This window comes from Lactuca virosa, chromosome 9, assembly GCF_052849685.1.
Source record: "Lactuca virosa cultivar CGN04683 chromosome 9, Lactuca_virosa_CGN04683_v6, whole genome shotgun sequence".
Classification (NCBI taxonomy): domain Eukaryota; kingdom Viridiplantae; phylum Streptophyta; class Magnoliopsida; order Asterales; family Asteraceae; genus Lactuca; species Lactuca virosa.
This window is the reverse complement of record NC_136434.1, coordinates 213,064,682-213,077,460: the sequence shown is the minus strand read 5'-3', so window position 1 is coordinate 213,077,460 and position 12,779 is coordinate 213,064,682. Positions and strand designations below refer to the sequence as shown.

General features: G+C 42.7%; 1 protein-coding gene across 1 annotated transcript; it reads left to right on the top strand.

Annotated features, from left to right (window-relative positions):
- The first annotated feature begins 728 nt into the window (after positions 1-728).
- Positions 729-1,888, top strand: LOC145136095 (NEP1-interacting protein 1-like). The gene is made up of 4 exons (XM_079070289.1): positions 729-922; positions 1,104-1,255; positions 1,341-1,424; positions 1,513-1,888. The coding sequence occupies exons 1-4, from the start codon at positions 841-843 to the stop codon at positions 1,807-1,809; spliced, it is 615 nt and encodes a 204-aa protein (XP_078926415.1). The 5' UTR covers positions 729-840; the 3' UTR covers positions 1,810-1,888.
- Positions 1,889-12,779: the final 10,891 nt, after the last annotated feature.

Sequence of the window (12,779 nt, the reverse complement as noted above, 5' to 3'; positions counted from 1 at the left end):
CCTATATAAAGCGTTCTTTTGTAACGTTTTACAATAGAAAATTTTGAATTCTTCTCCCAACTAAAGATACATGATACAAAAACTACTAATTTAATGATAGATTCATTGACACTAAAACTCTTAATTTAATTAGTATTTTTATAACATCTAAATATTGTATACAAAATGGTCTTTGGAATTTGATGACTTATGACTATCTTTTTGTCGTTTTATACAATATTCCTATCTACTTATTTCCTATTTCAATTAAAGCCAATTAAAAAAATATCATTTTAAAGTTCTTTAATGTTTACTCTCTCCATTTTATTCTTTTAATCAACTTGTTTAATACACACAAGTATTTAAACTTATATATATATATATATATATCTGACTTCTTGTTATTAATTAACCAATGTAAATATCTGACTTATGATTCTGACATTTAGTTTGCAATTAATAGCTTTTAAAATATACTACTGTATTTAAAAACCCGCTTATATATTCGAGATGCATGCATCATGTATAAATAAGTTATGATAAATTAGTGTAAACGTATTATTAAAAATAGCAAAAGTTTGATTTGTTGCCATTTCGGCCCATTGAAAAAAATCTTCAACAAATAAACAATAACAGAAATTCTTTTAATTAAACGAAACGGTAGATGCATTCTGCATGTAAGGCAAGTGGAGAGCTACGTAGCTTTCTGAATCCATCCATAAATGCATTCTCCTCTGTTTTATCTTCTATAAATGCAGTCAGTTGTGTTCTTCAAACCCTAATTCAATCACTTTCGCTATCCCTTACGTCTCTCCAACCTCCTATATCCATTTGGGTGCATACAATTTAACCACTGTATCAATGGCTGATTCTACATTTGGGTTTTTCTTCAAAGCTCTCAACAGAGTTTTCATGGCTGCCATCACTTGCATCGTTGCTCTCGGTATGTTTCTTCTTCTTTTTTTCTTCTTCTTCTTCACCGGAATCTTTCGTGTTTGTTGTTTGGTGATAAAATAAGAAATGGGTTCGAAAGGGAAACTCGGAATTTGCACTTGACATTACGTCGAACACTTGGTAGGTGTTACATGATGAGTGTATATGAAACGTAATTCCATGGATTTCAGGAGGAGCAATAGTGGGAACAATAACGGGAGCAATTAAAGGGTCGACTACAGAAACAGGGTTAGCCCGTGGAGCTTGTGTGGGTTCAATCACAGGCGCCATTACAGCGTTGCAGCTCATGGATATGATTGTTGATGGCGAACCATTCTCCAAGGTTATTCAAATCAAATCCCTCATTCAACCCACCTTAATTCTTCAATCTTCTAAAACCTAACAACTAACATGCGCCGTGGTTTCAGGTATCATTGTTGCGTAGTCTTGTAAATGGACAAATCTTTACCGAATGGGTAGGTCCTGCTTTGCTCAAAGCCTACATGTGGCAAGTAAGTCAAGCTTTTTCTCACAATCATCTCAAGATTTTTGCAGGTTATTTTCTCGATTTCTAAAAGATTTGTTAATGGAATTGTTCAGATTAATGGAGTTGAAGCAACTTTTGTGGATATTTTCGATGGGTTTGAGAACAATGTTTCAAAAGGGTTATGTAAAGATTCAATAAACAAATTACCCAGATGCATTTTCAGGAATTCTTGCGAGGAGATTGAAAGAAATGGAAGCCATGATAGCAGCTGTGCGATTTGTTTGTGGGGCTTCAAGAACAGAGAAGAGGGAAGAGAGCTGCCAATTTGTAGACATGTATTTCATTTAGAATGCATTGATGAGTGGCTAATTAGAAGTGGTTCTTGCCCTATTTGCAGAAGAGATGTTTAGGGACTGATTTTGTAAAATGTAGAAACCAAAGGGGATTGTTTGTCATGTTTTGGAAGTGTAAATGAATTTCTTTACTTCATGTCGGATAAAAATAAAATGGTGTAGATGGAGAAAATAAGTCCTCAATTTTTTTTTCTCTGAAGTGGGATGACACGTAGAGATGTTATAACGTTAATTAAATAGTATAATCACAATTTAAAAACTATGAGTAAACGTGTTATAATTTTATCAAATGTATTATTATTTTATGTTTTATGTTAAACTGGCATTTAAATATGAGAAACTATAGATTCCTCATATATAATTTAGGAAGTTGGATATAATTAATTTGGTCCAAGGATAAAAAGGTCATATCGTGTGTGGGTATACACGACCGTTGGAAAGTGTAAATATAAAGAGAAAAGGTTAACCAATGCGAGCATGAAATGACGAAATCTTTTACTACTATTTTGTCACAGCAATGCCCGATTACGAGATATTGTCAAATCTATGACCAGCCAACACATTATTAGCATGATTTTTTTATGTTTTTTTTAACGAAGAATCCATTAAAAAAAGATTAGCAAGATGTTCATTTCTGTATAATATTAAAAGAGAAACCTGATTACATCATATTCAACAATCACGCTTAATGAGAAGTAGACGGCAGAGGTCGAGAGCGAGTCGAATTCCGTACCCGCTTGAGGTGAAGCGAACTTCGTGACTCGTGTGTCACACAGAGCCGAGATAGTTGCATTGATAAGGAAGTCAGTGAGGCGTGTTGGTACACGCAATGGGTAACCTTTGGAGGTTCAATTGCTGGGTCGGGAGATGACCTGGCGCTCAGTCTTGAAGGGGATATTGAGAAGGGAGCTGAGGTTTATGCTTGTCAGATGTCGGAGGACGCTTCTGAACAAGCATAGTCATTGTTCGTGTCTGAGGACAGGGTGTTGAGGGTTCGTTGTTCAGAGGGGTTGTGATTGCAGTACAGTGGATGAGTCCCTGGTGTGATGTGATCCTTCCATTCCTTGGTATATGATCTGGATTGTTTATCATGTCTGGGACGAGTTATCGGTAGCCAGTTTTGGGTATGGACTTGTTTTATCGGTTCCCACTAGAGAATCAGAGGATCAGTGAGTTATCAGGGTTTGATATTCGAGGAGCGAATATCATGGTGATCGCTTGAGTAGGCGGTCTGGCGGCAGGTCAGGCCACTAGAGTTTCCAGATAGTGGGGAGGAGTATATTAGCGACGGAAGAGTTGGTTCAGTTCTGGTCTGGGGAGTTTTGTGTGGTTTCAGGTGTCCATAGAGAAAGATATCGGGGTAGTATGAGATCCTTTAGGTGGTGCCTTTTGGGTTGATGATTTCATTATGTGAGTGGTTAAGGAGTGATTTCGAGGGCGAAATCTAATTCAAGTGGGGGAGAATTGTAACATCCGGATTTTCAGAGGTATTATGGTGTAGGTTAATCTTGTGATTAAAGGAGAGGCTCGACGAGTTGCGGGTCCAACTCGCCGAGTCGAGTCGGGTTTCTCCCGTGGATTTAATGAGTGGACTCGACGAGTCCGAGGAGAGGGACTCGCCGAGCAGGCGCTAATTAGAGAAACCCTAATTTTCGGGGTTTGAGACCTATTTAAAGGCACTTATAGCCTCATTTGCGGCCACCCTTTTCCCTGGAAGCAAACCCTAAAGGTCATTTGAGCTAGAAAGTGAGAGAGAAGCTATCTTGGAGTAAACTAGTGCATCTTTTAAGGAAAAGAGGAGATCACCCATCAAGGGAGCTAGAGAATCAGTGGATCTGGTGTAACTTCGTGCAAGGGCTTGAGTAAGAGGTAAAAGCTTGCACCTTTCTTGTTATTTTGCTTAGATCTTGTAGATATGGAAGATTAGGGTTTCTTCCACCATTGTTGGGACCTTGTGTGCATAAGGTCTCTCATGAGGCCTAGACTTCAGATCTGGACCTTGTCAGGTCCAGAGAGTCCAAAGATTATAGCTTTAGTTAACCATGGAAGAGTTATTGTGGTTAATCATCCTTGTTAGAGTTATATTGGCATTATGAGCTTTATATGCCATGTTTAAACGTAAAGCTTGCAGCTTTACGTGACAATCGACCCTCAGGATGGTAGATCTAGTGTTTGGGGTGATGGATCTGCCTTAAATCGTCTGAATGAACATTTGGTCTGAATGAACTCGCCGAGTCGATGAGCCGACTCGACGAGTTGGTTAGGGTTTGTCCCGAGGAACTGAATCAGGCGATAGCTCGACGAGTTGGGGGTCAACTCGACGAGCTGAGCTGGACTGCCACGAGATTTCTGAGGAAAGTAAGTGGACTCGACGAGTCGCAAGGGTGCACTCGGCGAGTCGGGTCAAACATGGACTGTTGACTCGAGTTTGACTTCTGTTGACTTTGGGGCTTGGATCAACATAAGTAGTAGAGGCCATGGAGGGGTAAAATGGTCTTTTATCCACTTCAAAGAGTTAAAGAGAGGAAGAATAGCCTTCGGTCATTAGAGTTGTGATTAGAGTATCACTTAGAGATATTCATCCCTTGTGTTAGGTGGAGGCTAGTTCGAGATTCGGGAGCGGGGTCTTTACTTGCTGCTGGTCAGGTGAGTCTTCTCACTATACTTTACCTTGAGTGGTAATTAGAGTTATGTGACAGAGTATCTTGTATGATATGTATGTGATGTGTTGCACTGCATTATTTCTATGTGATTTATGCTGTGTGTATTCCAGAGTTTACAGAGTTAGGACCGAAAGGTCCACAGAGTTAGGACCAGAGGGTCCACAGAGTTAGGACCAGTAGGCCCATAGAGTTATAGCCTCGAGTGGCTAATATGTGTTATATGTGGTATTTTGGGGAACTCACTAAGCTTTGTGCTTACAGTGTTATGTGTTTCAGGTTTTCTCAGGATCGTGGGACGGCACCGACTTGATTGTACACACCAGAGAAAGAGTTGTATTTTGAGGATCCTGGATTATTAATGGAGTTGTGTTTGTATTTTGAATAAACGAGATTTCTATACAATATGTTATGAAAAGTATGCGATTTTGAAAGGAAAAATTTGTTTGAAAGATTACGGTGTTACAAGTTGGTATCAGAGCCTTGGTTTGAGGGATTCGGATGCGCCTTCGGGTAAATCTGGACTCAAACTGAGGATTTGAGAAGAATTTTCAAAGAAATGATTTTGCTAAAGCAAACAAGAGTTTCTAAGAGAAAACGAGAAGGAGCAGTGTGTACAATCAGCCAGAGCCCGACGGTGATTTCTCAAAATACCCTTATTTTATGTTGTGAGATATTCTATGAGATATTATGCATGCTAGAGATAGGCTAGGTATTTCATATTTTAGGACTAGAGTGGCCTGATTTGTGATGCCTTAGCCTAGGAGTTGCGGTTATCTGTGATATGCTTTCGAGTATGTGCTGAGTAAGAGTATCCCGAGGGAATCCTTTTGAGAGAGGGATTGAGTAGAAGAGTAATCTAGGAGAGATACCTGGATGAGCATTCGTGGAATCCTCTGAAAGGGTAGTCATAGGCCCGCGTGGGGTGAAGTTGCTTGAGTTCGGTGATATCCTACGAGTATGAGGAGGGCAAGTAGGATAATAGCCTAGAGAGGTTTTATGAGATTATTCGATGCCCGAATGCTGCTTGCTTCGTGCTTTGTGGAACTCTCGATGATGGGAGTTAGCTACCAAGTGAATATGACGATATTCAGGAGGTAGATGGCTGGCATCATTAGGAGTTCTTCAGCAGCTGATGGCGGAAAGGTGTGAGAACCTAGGAAGAGCCTAGGAAAGGTTGACCGTGGTCAGATGAGTGCGCTGACAGGGTAGAGTATTTCGCAGAGGAGCGAACACGCATGACGGGGTTGGTGATTAAGAAGGTTGAGCAGCTACTTAGGAACTCGGGGATGGTCCGTGTGGAAAGTATGGGTAGATGTGGCAGGTAGTATGGGCCCGTACTACTGAAAGCAGAGGACCCATACTCGATACAGGGAACATTCCGGAGGTTTTAAGTAGCAGATCGAGAGGTGATTTCATGGTTCGAATACCATGATTTGCAGCAGATCGAGAGGTGATTTCATGGTTCGAGTACCATGATTTGCAGCAGATCGAGAGGTGATTTCATGGTTCGAGTACCATGATTTGCAGCAGATCGAGAGGTGATTTCATGGTTCGAGTACCATGATTTGCAGCAGATCGAGAGGTGATTTCATGGTTCGAGTACCATGATTTGCAGCAGATCGAGAGGTGATTTCATGGTTCGTGTACCATGATTCGTAGCAGATTGAGGAGAGATAACATGGTTCGGGTACCATGATTCGTAGCGGATTGAGAAGAGATAACATGGTTCGGGTACCATGATTCATAGCAGATCAAGAGGTGGCCACATGGTTCGAGTACCATCACCCGTGGCAGTTAGTGTCATTGGTTCTACCAGTTATTCTGTGGTGATTGGTTAGACCGAGATCAGAGGTGAAAGAGTATGGGGCTAGAGGGCCACGATGAACGAGTTTTAGTGGAGCATCCCTTAAAAGGGAAATCGAGTTAGCTCCGAGGGATTGTTGGTGAGATGCCAGTTGGAGTCGCAAGACTCAGGGATGAGTAGGGATGGTGCGTTATGAGAGAATACGGTCTGGGCTGAGCGACCGGCCGATGATGGAGATGTCATTTTCTGTGACCTGAGCGGTGCTATTTCTGTTCCTGTGGGAAACAGGAGGGGTATTGAGATTTTCGGTTTCCAAGGTTGGGGGTGAGCCCTGTGGGGTAGCTTTGGTTACGATCTTTCATCAGAGTATTTGGGCAGTATGTCTGCCAAGTGGTAATGTTAGAGCATGAGCAGGTTGTCAGCAGGGACTGAGATGATTAAGGACAAGGATACACCCTAATTGAGCATAGTAGGGCATGTATTAGCTGCAGTGACAGACGATCAAGAAGAGGATATTGGAGCGGTGGCTCTTATTATCTATGATGAGTATCGAGTGTGGTAATGAGGACTCCACTCTTATTACAACCCACGTGATGGAACGTTGGTTGAAGAGTCAAGGATGAGGAAAATGTTAGTTCGTTATTTCAGACTGAGAGTCAGGGTTGCGACTGGACAGTTGAGATGTCCGGTAGTGGGACGGTATGAGATTCTGAATGACTAGAGGAAGTCATGATGAGAAGTTTCTGAGGATTTCATCGGAGATTCGGGGTATTTGGAATTGCTCGACCTCTATCGGGGGGATTATCGAGCATTGCGTATCACCTTCCAAGAGTAGGTGCGATGTTATTGGTAAAAACATTATGTGGGCTAGATGGTTGGCGAACCAATTGGTGATGGTTCGAACCCTGAGTGGGGGAGGACCGGGTACTTTTGAGGAGATCAGAGATTTGTTCAAGAACGGTTAGAGAACTGGATAAAGAGGCCTGCGGTGCGGATTCCTGAGACCAGGGTTATTGGTGGTCAAGGAGAGGTGCAGAGTGAGATATTGCATGTGGTACGTGTTTAAGAAAGGATGAGTGTCTCTACGGCAAGTGGCCGTTGGTCGGAGACCTTGTGGTGGTTAGGAATCCTTCAAGGTTAAAATGGTGAATTCGAGGTGGTTGGCTTGCGAGATTAGTTCGGCGGTTGAGAATTTCTAGCTCAGAGTATGGGCTATTATATGTAGTATGGGAAGGGAAGAAGTTGATTGGGCAACCAACTTCAGGGTCGTTATGAGTATTCTTGCATGAGTTCTGAGCAATAGAGAAGGAAGTTTCGGATTGTCAACTTCGTGTTCTGAGTCGTTGGCAATTTCTCCGTGTTTTAAATTGGGGGATGGAGTATTCCAGGGTTACAAGTGGCACGAGAGAAAGACCGGTTGTGAAGTTCCAAGGAAGCAATGCGGTATCTGAGTATGATGCCATGAGTATGGGATCAGTGGTAGAGTCAAGACGCTGCGAGGCGTTGTGATGGTATTCCGGAGTATCCGAGTTTAACGTCCTAAAATCTCGAATTGTTTTGAGTTTGAGTTTGAGATGTCGAGTGGTGTATCAAGTATCTATGGTTCCGGTGGGGGACCTTCAGCTAATTGACATCAAATGGATTTATTTGAGAATATGAATTGCAGCGAGAAAAAGAGGTTTTGCCACGACGGTGGTCGTCCGAAGTAGTGATGCTTAGCCCGGATAGGTGTGTGTGTGTACCTATCTATGCTGGGCCGCAGAGCATGAGTTAATGATCGCAGTATGGTGTCAACCTGAGGATGAGATTGTGAAGTGGTAAGAGTAAGTGCGGTAAGACTGCGGGGAGCTGCAGTTTCAATGAGTCAGTGCAGAGAGGTGTGGTGATGCTACGGGGAGCCGTAGTACTCACTATTCAGTGAGAGGTTGTGGTGATGCTACGGGGAGCCGTAGTACTCACTATTCAGCGAGAGGTTGTGGTGATGCTACGGGGAGCCGTAGTACTCACTATTCAGCGAGAGGTTGTGGTGATGCTACGGGGAGCCGTAGTACTCACTATTCAGTGAAGAGGTCATTATGATACTGCGGGGAGCCGTAGTACCCACTAGTCAGTAAGAGGGCGTCACGGTGCGGCAGGGAGCCGCATTATTTGTTGATCAGAGCATGACGCAGGAGAGTTCTTAGGCTTGAGTAGCCTTATTTGGGTTGAGTATTCGGGAGCCTGAGGGCCAGATTAGGAAAGAGACGGAGGTCTCTATGTTTGTCGGGAAACGTTATACTCTGAATTGAGTTGTGGTTGTCGCAACCCAAGGGAATTGGAGAAGCGGTTTACGCATGAGTTGCGGGTCAGGAGTCATGAGTTGAGTGGTTCGTTGGGACGAGTGGTTCCAATTCTGTGTCGGATCAGACTCTTGAGTTGAGTTCGATTCTAGTGGTGTATTGAGTAGACGAAATGAAATTCCAGATTCAGAGATGCACATCATTTGGAAGGGGTATTATTCCATCTGGTATCTTAAACCGGAGTGGGTCAATTCGTTGGTATGAGAAAACCGTGAAACACATGGAACTAATGAGTAGTAGACGGCAGAGGTCGAGAGCGAGTCGAATTTCGTACTCGCTTGAGGTGAAGCGAACTTCGTGACTCGTGTGTCACACAGAGCCGAGATAGTTGAATTGATAAGGAAGTCAGTGAGGCGTGTTGGTACACGCAATGGGTAACCTTTGGAGGTTCAATTGCTGGGTCGGGAGATGACCTGGCGCTCAGTCTTGAAGGGGATATTGAGAAGGGAGCTGAGGTTTATGCTTGTCAGGTGTCGGAGGACGCTTCTGAACAAGCATAGTCATTGTTCGTGTCTGAGGACAGGGTGTTGAGGGTTCGTTGTTCAGAGGGGTTGTGATTGCAGTACAGTGGATGAGTCCCTGGTGTGATGTGATCCTTCCATTCCTTGGTATATGATCTGGATTGTTTATCATGTCTGGGACGAGTGATCGGTAGCCAGTTTTGGGCATGGACTTGTTTTATCGGTTCCCACTAGAGAATCAGAGGATCAGTGAGTTATCAGGGTTTGATATTCGAGGAGCGAATATCATGGTGATCGCTTGAGTAGGCGGTCTGGCGGCAGGTCAGGCCACTAGTGTTTCCGGATAGTGGGGAGGAGTATATTAGCGACGGAAGAGTTGGTTCAGTTCTAGTCTGGGGAGTTTTGTGTGGTTTCAGGTGTCCATAGAGAAAGATATCGGGGTAGTATGAGATCCTTTCGGTGGTGCCTTTTGGGTTGATGATTTCATTATGTGAGTGGTTAAGGAGTGATTTCGAGGGCGAAATCTAATTCAAGTGGGGGAGAATTGTAACATCCGGATTTTCAGAGGTATTATGGTGTAGTTTAATCTTGTGATTAAAGGAGAGACTTAACGAGCTGTGGGTCCAACTCGCTGAGTCGAGTCGGGTTTCTCCCGTGGATTTAATGAGTGGACTCGACGAGTCCGAGGAGAGGGACTCGCCGAGTAGGCGCTGATTAGAGAAACCCTAATTCTCGGGGTTTAGGACGTATTTAAAGGCCCTTATAGCCTCATTTGCGGCCACCATTTTCCCTGGAAGCAAACCCTAAAGGTCATTTGAGCTAGAAAGTGAGAGAGAAGCTATCTTGGAGTAAACTAGTGCATCTTTTAAGGAAAAGAGGAGATCACCCATCAAGGGAGCTAGAGAATCAGTGGATCTGGTGTAACTTCGTGCAAGGGCTTGAGTAAGAGGTAAAAGCTTGCACCTTTCTTGTTATTTTGCTTAGATCTTGTAGATATGGAAGATTAGGGTTTCTTCCACCATTGTTGGGACCTTGTGTGCATAAGGTCTCTCATGAGGCCTAGACTTCAGATCTGGACCTTGTCAGGTCCAGAGAGTCCAAAGATTATAGCTTTAGTTAACCATGGAAGAGTTATTGTGGTTAATCATCCTTGTTAGAGTTATATTGGCATTATGAGCTTTATATGCCATGTTTAAACGTAAAGCTTGCAGCTTTACGTGACAATCGACCCTCAGGATGGTAGATCTAGTGTTTGGGGTGATGGATCTGCCTTAAATCGTCTGAATGAACATTTGGTCTGAATGAACTCGCCGAGTCGATGAGCCGACTCGACGAGTTGGTTAGGGTTTGTCCCGAGGAACTGAATCAGGCGATAGCTCGACGAGTTGGGGGTCAACTCGATGAGCTGAGCTGGACTGCCACGAGATTTCTGAGGAAAGTAAGTGGACTCGACGAGTCGCAAGGGTGCACTCGGCGAGTCGGGTCAAACATGGACTGTTGACTCGAGTTTGACTTCTGTTGACTTTGGGGCTTGGATCAACATAAGTAGTAGAGGCCATGGAGGGGTAAAATGGTCTTTTATCCACTTCAAAGAGTTAAAGAGAGGAAGAATAGCCTTCGGTCATTAGAGTTGTGATTAGAGTATCACTTAGAGATATTCATCCCTTGTGTTAGGTGGAGGCTAGTTCGAGATTCGGGAGCGGGGTCTTTACTTGCTGCTGGTCAGGTGAGTCTTCTCACTATACTTTACCTTGAGTTGTAATTTGAGTTATGTGACAGAGTATCTTGTATGCTATGTATGTGATGTGTCGCACTGCATTATTTCTATGTGATTTATGCTGTGTGTATTCCAGAGTTTACAGAGTTAGGACCGGAAGGTCCACAGAGTTAGGACCAGAGGGTCCACAGAGTTAGGGCCAGTAGGCCCACAGAGTTATAGCCTCGAGTGGCTAATATGTGTTATATGTGGTATTTTGGGGAACTCACTACGCTTTGTGCTTACAGTGTTATGTGTTTCAGGTTTTCTCAGGATCGCGGGACGGCACCGGCTTGATTGTACACACCAGAGAAAGAGTTGTATTTTGAGGATCCTGGATTATTAATGGAGTTGTGTTTGTATTTTGAATAAACGAGATTTCTATACAATATGTTATTAAAAGTATGCGATTTTGAAATGAAAAATCTGTTTGAAAAATTACGGTGTTACAGGAAATGACATATATGCCCTATTATGTTTCTAGGGTTAACCCATTTAGTCGTTTAATTTGTTTTGTGGCTTTATAAGGGAACGAAATACACTTTTTCGGGTCGATTAAGTCCTTATTTCATTTGTGACGGGGTCAGACAATCATTTTTAGTCCACCTCCCTCTAGTAACACCACATAGGATGTTGACTGTGTCTTCCGTGTAATGCCATGTCATTAATTAGTCACTTCCTTCTTACTGTCGGTATATGCTTTATAAAAGAACCCTTTTGGCCTCCATTGTTCATCACTTCATCGATAAACCCTTTGTTGTTTTCTGCTCCTGAAACCTCAAACATGGAACTCGTATTCTTACAAGTAAATGTGCGCTTCCAAGGAATCTTCGACAAATACCCCATACGCTACACCGGCGGAATTACTCAGAGGTTTTCGGACATCGATTTTGCATGCATGGACAAGGACGGGTGTTATGCGTTCATCGAAAGGTTCACTGGGGAAAAGTGTGAGAAGCTCTATTACTGCCAACCTAATATTGATTTTCCAAAAGGTTTGACTTTAATTAGCAAGGACCTGGATTATGTCGACTTTATAGCAATTTCATATGAATGTAGTGTCATACTCTGTATGTATGTAGACCATTTTGGGAATGGTAACATGCCGAAATGGTTGGATGAACACAAAGACGAGGTTGTTGGTAATATTGAGGAAAAGGTACTTGATGGTGCAGGACTGATTAAGGAAGTTGCAACAAGGCATCAGGATGTGGATGAGGTTGACGATGAGGAAGACAATGGCGATGAGGATGAGGATGCCGATGACCATGAGGATGACCATGAGAACCCTCATTTGTTCAAAAAGGATAATGGGCTTCAGTTTGACATAGGTGAGAATGCAGGTGTAGGTGAGCCTTTGGAAGAAGAAATGGGTGACAATGAAAATGTTTATCCCGAGTTGCCAAATATTTTCAATGATAAGGTCAAATGGAAGGAGCAAGAACCTGTGTTAGGTATGAGTTTTGGGAGTCCTAAACAATTGAAACACATGCTTTGTAACTATGTTGTCGTGCATGGTTATCAATTATGTTTTGTTAAGAACGATAGTAGACGATTGATTGCTAAATGTTGTGATGGAACATGTACATTTAGGGTTTGGGGTTCTTGGATGAGTGATGATAAGTCTTTCCAGATCAAGTCTCTTATTGGTGAGCATAATTGTGAAAAGAATTTCAAATTCGGATCAATTTCGACTTATAAATGGATAGGGACCCACTTTAAGCAACAATTTTATAAAAATCAAAAGATGAGTGTCTGATTGCTTAGAGAGGAGATAAAAACCACTTTTTTGGCATTGATGTGAGTATGAGTCAGTGTAGGAGAGCCAAGAAATATGCACTGACTCTAGCTGAAGGCACAGTAGTAGAAAATTATGCAAAAATATGGTCATATGGTGAGGAGATTAAAAGATCAACTCCTGGATCCACAGTTAAAATTTGTGTTGATGTCATGCCTGATGGTAAGAATTACTTCAGCAAGATGTACATATGTTTTGCTTCAATA

Bases quoted from the DNA above. Each gene is read 5' to 3' on its own strand.
- LOC145136095 (XM_079070289.1), top strand. From the start codon at position 841: ATGGCTGATTCTACATTTGGGTTTTTCTTCAAAGCTCTCAACAGAGTT. The intron at 923-1,103 runs GTATGTTTCTTC...CATGGATTTCAG, and splicing joins CACTTGCATCGTTGCTCTCG to GAGGAGCAATAGTGGGAACA. The intron at 1,425-1,512 runs GTAAGTCAAGCT...GGAATTGTTCAG, and splicing joins TCAAAGCCTACATGTGGCAA to ATTAATGGAGTTGAAGCAAC.